The 8,330-nt window shown below is 36.0% G+C and overlaps 1 protein-coding gene across 1 annotated transcript in view; it reads left to right on the top strand.

Moving 5' to 3' along the window:
• URI1 (URI1 prefoldin like chaperone) overlaps positions 1–8,030 on the top strand; it is a 39,423-nt gene extending 31,393 nt beyond the window's left edge. Inside the window, exons 7-11 of the mRNA XM_088536511.1 lie at positions 757–937; positions 1,840–2,104; positions 2,656–2,798; positions 4,508–4,766; positions 6,997–8,030. Coding sequence (XP_088392637.1) covers positions 757–937; positions 1,840–2,104; positions 2,656–2,798; positions 4,508–4,766; positions 6,997–7,188 — 1,040 coding nt within the window. The 3' untranslated portion in view covers positions 7,189–8,030. The remainder of the gene's footprint in view (positions 1–756; positions 938–1,839; positions 2,105–2,655; positions 2,799–4,507; positions 4,767–6,996) is intronic.
• Positions 8,031–8,330: the final 300 nt, after the last annotated feature.

Here is an 8,330-nt window from a genome sequence, read left to right as displayed (position 1 = left end):
AGTAATATTTCACTTTTTGGTTACTGTATGAAGTTTAGTGCTTTGTACTAAAGGTGAATGAGCATTGCAGCATTGACTAACCTTTACTCACAAGTGTTTATTCCAAGTCACTCCTGCAACTCTAAAGAGTTTTGCACTTGTTATTTTTGAAAAGCGGTTTTTGGAACTTTTTAAAACACTGAAATAGATTATTTGTAATGATTTGATTTTGGTCAGTTTTTCCAAATGATAGCTAATTCTTAATGGTTTGTATTTTATATATATCATATATCATCCTTTTTTTTTTAATATATATAATCATTTTTATATATACCATCATTTCTATATATATAAAAACCCTGCTTTTTGAATATAGATAACTTTGTCCAAAATGAGCTAATATACAAACCGGGTTTATTTTCCCAGTTAATACAATGTGCTCTTAATGGGACAGTGAACAAATGTCACATTCATCTGCTGGTATCTATAAGATCAAATCACAGTCTATTGTTCGGCATAAGAGATAACACAACAACAATAAAAAGTAATAAAAAAGTCACAGACTCAGTGTCTCCTGATTTGTCAATAAATACTTCTGCTTTTCCTTGTTGTATCTGTAACATCCGTGCTAGTGCTGTGATTGGAGTGACAGTTTCACTTAAACAGTAATTCACAATGGAATGTGTTATGCCCATACTCCTAATGTATTAGGGTTTCATTTTTTCTCTTATTTTTTTCAACTGTATTATTAATTGCATGTTATTTTTTGTTATACAGGAAAACACAGAACTGCTCACAAACCTCATTCAAAGCCAAAAATATCGAACACTTTTGAAGTTGATTTTCAAGAAAATGGACATGATACAAAATCAGGAGGCCGTTTTCAGTCAGAGGAGGAACTATGGGCACGCTTAGAAGAGCTTGAGAGACAAGAAGAGATTCTTGGTGAACTTGACAGGTAAAGTTCAGTAGCACATTTAGGTTTGGAGTTCAAAAAGGAATAGGTGGGTCTTTCTCTTTGTATACAAAGATCTGAATAAAAATGCAGATATGTGACAAACTAGATGTGGTTAAAATAATATTAGGTAGAAGAAAGGTGGAATACGAATGAAGCTCCTCATTGGAGCATGAAGTTAAAATCTACTTCTATATAGTATGAAATCTACTCTGTATGGTACTTCAGTGTATGGAAACATCCTGCTAATGGAGACAGTGGCCATAACACTTGCGTCTGCTCTAACCTTATTGCAGGGAGCAGGAAATGTGAGGGAAATAATAGGTGTAGAGCACAGGGAGTCAGAGCCTCTGTGACCCTGCCTCCAGCATGTGGTCACACGCTAACTTCAGGTCCCATAATCAGTTCCAGCTTTTCTTCCGTTCCTCAATATTGGGCTCCAGAGATGTTTCCAATCCTGGAAGTTCGGTATGGATAAATAATGCCTTTAGGGTAATCTTTCATATGCTTTTGAATATCCAGCATTGTAGTTTTGGTTTTTTTTTTTTTTTTTTTTTTTTTTTTCCTTTGGGGGAAATTAAAATCCATTTCTTGCAAGCTAGGTAAAACCATAATTCACAGTATAGGCGTTACTCATTTAGTGATTAATGACATTTTTAGATCTCTTCTGATCCTAAAGAAATACATGCCATTAGCCAGAATATCACGCTTCTGGTATCTTCAATTGTCATGGACATTTTTACAGAGTATTAAAAAGACTCCTCAATCTGACTAAAAATGTAATATCTCCGTGAAGGAAACTAACACATAAGCTTGTTGATTATTTTGTATGCCTGTTTTTCTCAGGGGTGTGGATTGCATTGTCTAATCTAAGTGCACTCACTTAGATATTTTTAATTTTATAGGATGCCTGATGATACAGTTGAGACAAATGGAGAAGATGCAACCTCCTCCGAAGAGGAAAAAGAAGATAAGAGGACAGATTTGAATGGGGCATACAGAGCAGAGGACTGTATCACTCAGGACAACTTCCAGGATAAAATAACAAATCCAGACTTGTTTGAACTTAATGGCTCTGCTCGTTATCACAGTGATGACGAAGATGACATAGATGTTGGAGATAGCTCTGTTCCAACCATATTTTTCTCTCATACAGTTGAACCTAAAAGGGTTTGTACATTATTATGTTTCTTCCAAGAAATTACATGGAACATATATACCATACACTTTATTTAAAATAGAAAATTTTACATCATGTAGATACTGCAGAATTTTGACTGTAGATAAAATTTCCTTTGATTTGTCTTCAAGTGCTTGAAACCCACCATTTAAATCCTTCAGTTAAAAATTTGATTTAAAAATCTTCAAATCTCTGTGTTGTTCTCCTATCTTCAGAGTTGTAAATGGCATCATTGCTGTCTAGGATTTTTTTAGATGACACTTTACTTAACATGAAATTCACTGTTGAGCCCAGCTGCTGATGAACAGAATTGTCACGTATTACATGCACAGCAATGTAAAGAAGTTTCCCAACCTAGTGCAAATAGCTAAGAAAAAATGGTTCACACCATGAATGGTGCTGTTTGCACGTGTGTCTAACTTGTCCATGCTTTGTAGTCCCTAACTGCTTGGATAGGAGAGTGTCAGAACTCGCATGCTACTACAACCTGGTGGATTGTTGATTTTTATTGTCTAGACCATCATTTCTGTTCGATTTGCAGGTAAGGATAAACACAGGAAAAAATACGACTTTGAAATTCAGTGAAAAGAAAGAAGAGGCCAAGCGTAAAAGGAAGAACAGCAACGGTAATGGCCATGCAGCTCCCGAGCTGCCTAACATCAAAACCCCAGCAGACATTTACCGGTGCGTAACTTGTGACGTTGGCGCGTGAACCCTCCCCAGAGCAACTTCCCTCCTCGTGTGTGTCCGCCCATAGTGTGAAAACAAAACCCCTATTTCCTGAAAGAAGCATCTGGAATCTATCTAACTACTTCAAAATGAAAATCTGGGGCTTCTGTGTGGTTGCCATGTTTTTATACTCATGAAAATTGTAGCTTAGAATTTTGTTTTCTTTCAGAATTTTTTTTAGAGTTTTTGTTTTCTTCAGCTCATCATTTTTCAGAGCTTTTGAAATTTGTCCCAATTTGCGAAGACATCATCTGCAACAAAGAAATACAGCATTTTATGACTTCTTGTTTGCTTCTGTACTTATTTTAAAACATAGCTGACCAGCCTTATCACTTAAAATACTCCTCCTTACTTGTTTTCTGTACCCTGTTAATACAGGATGTGTTTTTTGTCTTTTCTGTACAGTGCTTGCAGAATATGCACAGGTCTCTTGCTTGCCTGGTTCTCTTGTGTGCCATCTTCCTGTGCTGTTTTTATACCCCTAACTTCTGTCCGTCACTGTCTCTCTTCTCAGTAAAATGAAATGATCACCTGGCAAAATGCCCTTGCTCATAGAGCTAGAAAAATGACCTTGGAGTAAGAGGATTCTATAAAAGAATTAAAAAAAAAAAAAAAAAAAAAAGGTTATGGAAGAGTTAAAACAAGGATATAGGTTTTCAGAGATGGTGAAGATAAACACCTCTTATACTAGCTGAAATATTACTTGTGAAAATCTACTTCGTTTGTGTGTTGGTGTATTCAGGCACCTCAATGTCATTAAAAATATGCCTCCAAATGTAGAAAGATCAGACTTATCCTGTGCATACAGTTGCTGGGACTGAAAATGAGGTAAAAGATTCTTTTGAGGTGCTGTCTCTGCACTCTGCAGAGGAACTGCATCCTTTGTGGAAGATAAGCAAGCGTCCCCAGACGCTTGGGATGAATATAAAACTGTTAAGAAATAAGTTACGCCTTCAAAAGTCATTCAGTCATTGGACTCCTCCTTTATGAGCTGAAAAAAAAACCTGTTGCTGTCTTCCCATGCTACTCCTTCTGCTCTGCTCACCCTTGACTGTAATTCTTGGAAATGAAATGTGAACTGTAGGAAGAGTTCTGTTTAACAGGTTGCAGTGTGCTGATACCTGAAAAGTTTCTTCACACTGATCCGAACTTAAAAGCTAATAGTGTGGTTATTCAGAGAAGATGATTATGTCACTCGTCGGGAAAAATTAAATCATCCTTTCTGCTTACAAGTGATTTCCCCCCACCCCCTTAGTATATATTACATTTGACAAGGTTTTATTCTGGGAAACCTTCTATTATTGTGACCTTCTGTTTCCCTTTATGAGAACGACCCTGAAAATAGTTTAGTTTACCTTTTTTTGACTTTATAAATCACACTATTCTGATTTTTGTAACACTGTTCAAAGAACTATTTGTTTTTTCCTGAAAGAGTAGACCAACATTAATGATTGGTTAAAGGGCAAAGTAGCATTTTGCTCTGGAGAATTGCTCCTTGTTCATTGGTACATAAAATGCCTCTAAAGGTACAGTATTATAATTCTACAGCCAAAAAGTTGGAAAGGCATATCATAATTAATTTGTATAAAAGACAAAGCAAGATCACTGGAAATTTGTCATCTGATCCTGGAATGGTTTATTAAAGCTAACATTTTCTTTTATAGAGTCTTTGTTGATGTTGTGAATGGAGAATATGTCCCTCGTAAATCAATTTTGAAGTCTCGAAGCAGAGAGAATAGTGTTTGTAGCGATACCAGTGAGAACAGTGCTGCTGAGTTCGATGACAGACGAGGAGTTCAGAGGAGTATTAGCTATGATGAAGCTACTCAGAGTGACAACAGCGAAGGAATACTGGAGGAAGAGGAGGAGGAGGGGCAGCAGCAACTACCTAAAAAGCTTCCGTCCTCATCAGGGACATCTGAGGTACAGTTTTTAATTAATTATTGATTGTTGGCAGGGATAAAAATGAAAAATCTGACCAATGTAGTTGCAGTATCATCATTTTGTTTCATTTCTTTAATATAATTTTCCAACTCCTGACTGATTTCACTTCAGAATGACATTGTCAGGTGACATGTTTCTGCCCTACAGATCCTAGTGGGGAGAGAGGAGGGAGCGTGTCAGGTATTTGCTGGTATTATGGAAGCCAGTGTCTTGTGAACAGGGCCATCTTGGAAATTTCATTGCAGGGTAGTACAGCAAATTTTTTTTTTTTTAAATTAATTGGTGAATGGGAATATGGATTCTCTGTAACCTGCATTTTATTGGTATTCTGGACACAAAGACTAGAGAGGTAGTTTCCAAACGTTCTTCCGAGTTTTAAACATCACAAGTGATGATTTTGGCCTTGCCAAAGGGAGAGGAACCGCTCAGTGGCAGGAAGCATTGCGCCTTTATTGTGCTCTTGCAAACTGGGGCCATTAGTGAGCCCAAACAAATCTACTTCAACACTTCTGGAAAGTTCTTTGCTTAAACATAAAGGAAAGAGATTGTGCAACATAAGGAAAAATGTACAATTGCTTAGTGTGGCTGGAGATGTGCAGAACTAAGCGTAAATGCTGCTCTGAAATTTGTGACATTGACTACGTCTTAGTCTTATTTGGTAAGAACTTAACTTGGTAAGTTTGGGTAAACTGAATTTTCTGCAGTTCTGTCGCAATGGGCATATTCTTTAGAAACACTGTTTTGGCAAGAAATTAATTCCTCAGAAAGGCTATTTTTAATCAGTATTTTTAATGCAGCTGCTGACATACAGGGAGCATGTAAGGATTCATGCTAGAAGATTCTTCTGTAGAATTAGTGCTTAAGATTGTTATCTTTCTGGACTGCATTTTCTATATTTTTATGGAATATGTAAGTACACTTTAAATTTTAGCCGGTAGTCCACTTGCTGAATCACATGGCTGTTCTCTACATAATGTGTTTTCTAAGTAGCTGAAGTAGAGTGAACAAAGCACTCCAGTTAAAGAAATGTCTTGTTAAATGCTGCTGTTTTGCTTTCAGTTGTATTCATGGGTGCTTGAAATAAATTATTTTTCTATTAGCATTTGCCATGCACTAACTTTTTTCCTTTTTTTCTGCTGCTACTATGATCCTCTTAGGTTGTGTTTTACTTGCCTGTTCTTGAAACTGAAATAGTGTTGGCTGGACAATGCAGTTGGGTAGAGAGAGAGAGACTTAGACATAGTTTAGTTACTGGAGCAGAAAACAAACAAACAAAATTGTTTTTTTCAGGTTCTGCAAGATAATAGTGGTCGTTTTTTCTTAGTTAGTTTTTCCTGGTAACTGAGTTCTGCAAAAATGAATTAGGCATAGGTAATAAATTTGGTGTGCATTTCTTTGTGCCCAGTATGATCATCAAATCTTGGATGTAAACTGCTTCCCCTTTCCCTAGTCATTCTGAATTTTCTGTTTTCAACACAGTGTGGTGGTTTGTTCTTAAGAATGTTTATAAAAAGTAGCTCTGAGTTGCTTTTTTTTTTCAGATTTCATAGTTAAGTGAAAAAAAAAAGAACAACTTGTCATTTGATAATATGATAGTCTACATATAAATTATCATTTTTAAACATTAAATGTTTTTATTAGACCTTTTATAGAGAGAGATAGTTGGAAGGAGTTTGCTGTTCTCTTAAGTATAAATCGCTTTGGCCATTTTTTGATCATATTTGGTAAGGAAAAAGGAGCAAACAAAGTAAGTGCTTGCCAATTTGTATGCGGTGTCAGCTTGATGCAATTAGAAGACACTAAGTCATAGAATATGGCGTGTGATGGAAATGCAGGCATACCCTGCTTTGCAGAAATCTCTCCCATTTTTTCCCCAAACAAAGCTCTATATTACATCAGCTGTTTTATTTCTTGAACATGTGTCAGTGAGAAAGCAAATTTTGAGATCATTTATGCAGTTTGGAATGAGATTAAGTAGTACTTTTAAGACACTGTCTTTCATTCAGTCTTCTTTGAACACGCTATATTTTGAGGTTAATTACAATTTGGTTACTTATGCAAGGAACAATCATTGATTTAAAGATATTTCTTTACTTTTGATTAAAAGGAATAACAATCCTAATCAGGCTAATATAGGGTAATGACCTTATGGGCATAGCTGCACATTTGCATTTTATTAGCTCATTTTGAGTATTCTCTTCTATTGTAGGCATTTTCTGGAACTGTTATAGAAAAGGAGCCTTTGTCTCCCTCCTTAATACCACACCCAGTCATTGCTCACCCTATCCTGCCTACCATTCTGGAGAGAAAATCAGAGGAAGTTTTGTCCGAAGCATCAGAAGAAACTACAAAGAGGATTTCAAAATTCAAAGCTGCCAGAATGCAACAGACTAATAACTAGGTCTTGCCTAGACAACAGAAGTTTGAATATTAATGCCTAGTTTCATGTTTGTTGAGATTATGTAAAACTATATGCATTGCACCTAGCTAGTTAAGAGGATGTCCTATGTTAATTTGGCATTGTTTATGTTTTAAAACTCTATTGGCAATATTAAAAAATTAAATGTTTTGAACACTTCGGTATTCATCTTAATTTGTTAATTTCCTTGTATGCTGTCAGCACCTTTGTATATGTTTGCCTTATGATAGCAGCACTTGGATTATTTTTCAAAAAATGTTCCTTACATTGTTTTGTGTTTAAATCTAAATACAGGCAGTTCTCTACCAGCTGTGATGTTTTACATGCCATATGGACCATATTAAAGAAACTTTTCACATTTCAAGTAGATTCAACAATTATACTGCATTACTTGCTTTAGTATTTTAAAAAAACACTTGTATTCACATTGTTGTAGGTTTTGCAGCTAGGTGTCTGCTAAACTTTGTTTTTTTTCCTTCTATCAAACCTCTCTGGTATCTCACTGTACAGATCTATAAAATGCTGGGTTCATGTACATTGCAGGGAAGTTTCTTTGATGGAAAAGGGTATTTTGTAAAATTAAATTTTCAGTAAAAAGCTGTGAAATTTATGGATTTTGTTGCTTTATTAATAATTTGAAAATAAATCATGGAGAGGTTTTTATTTTTAACTTCCATTTCCAACTTGAAGTGCTTGCTACCACATGGACATAAAAGCAGTCCATTCTCCTCTGCCATTGTGTTCTAACCTCCTGTTAAGTGAATGTCTATGGAAATTGAATGCTCTTAAGGAGAGAAGCGTAAACTCAGGCTATGATTACAAAATCTCCTAGTTCTTTTGTATAGTCAGAAAACATTGTAATTGTCTTGAGAATGCCCAGAGGGAGTCAGCACTAAGGAAAAATGTCTTAATGCGTCAACTTTATTTCAAAATGTAGCAGCACTGCAACACTAGGGGTACGATTTTGTGTATGGTCTTGACTGAGAGCCATCCTGGCTCTAGGAGTTCCTGCCCCAGAAACTGTCCTCTTGCCATCCCAAGTTGTGCTGACACAGCTTTTGCTGGGTCAGCCCTTCAAAGATAAGGGCCAACTGAGCTGGCTTAAAAAAAAATCAAAAACCCAA

The sequence above is a fragment of the Tinamus guttatus genome, unplaced genomic scaffold (genome assembly GCF_059628265.1).
Source record: "Tinamus guttatus ecotype Peru unplaced genomic scaffold, ASM5962826v1 Tinamus_guttatus_pri_ptg000674l, whole genome shotgun sequence".
Classification (NCBI taxonomy): domain Eukaryota; kingdom Metazoa; phylum Chordata; class Aves; order Tinamiformes; family Tinamidae; genus Tinamus; species Tinamus guttatus.
This window is presented reverse-complemented; position numbering and strand designations above follow the sequence as displayed.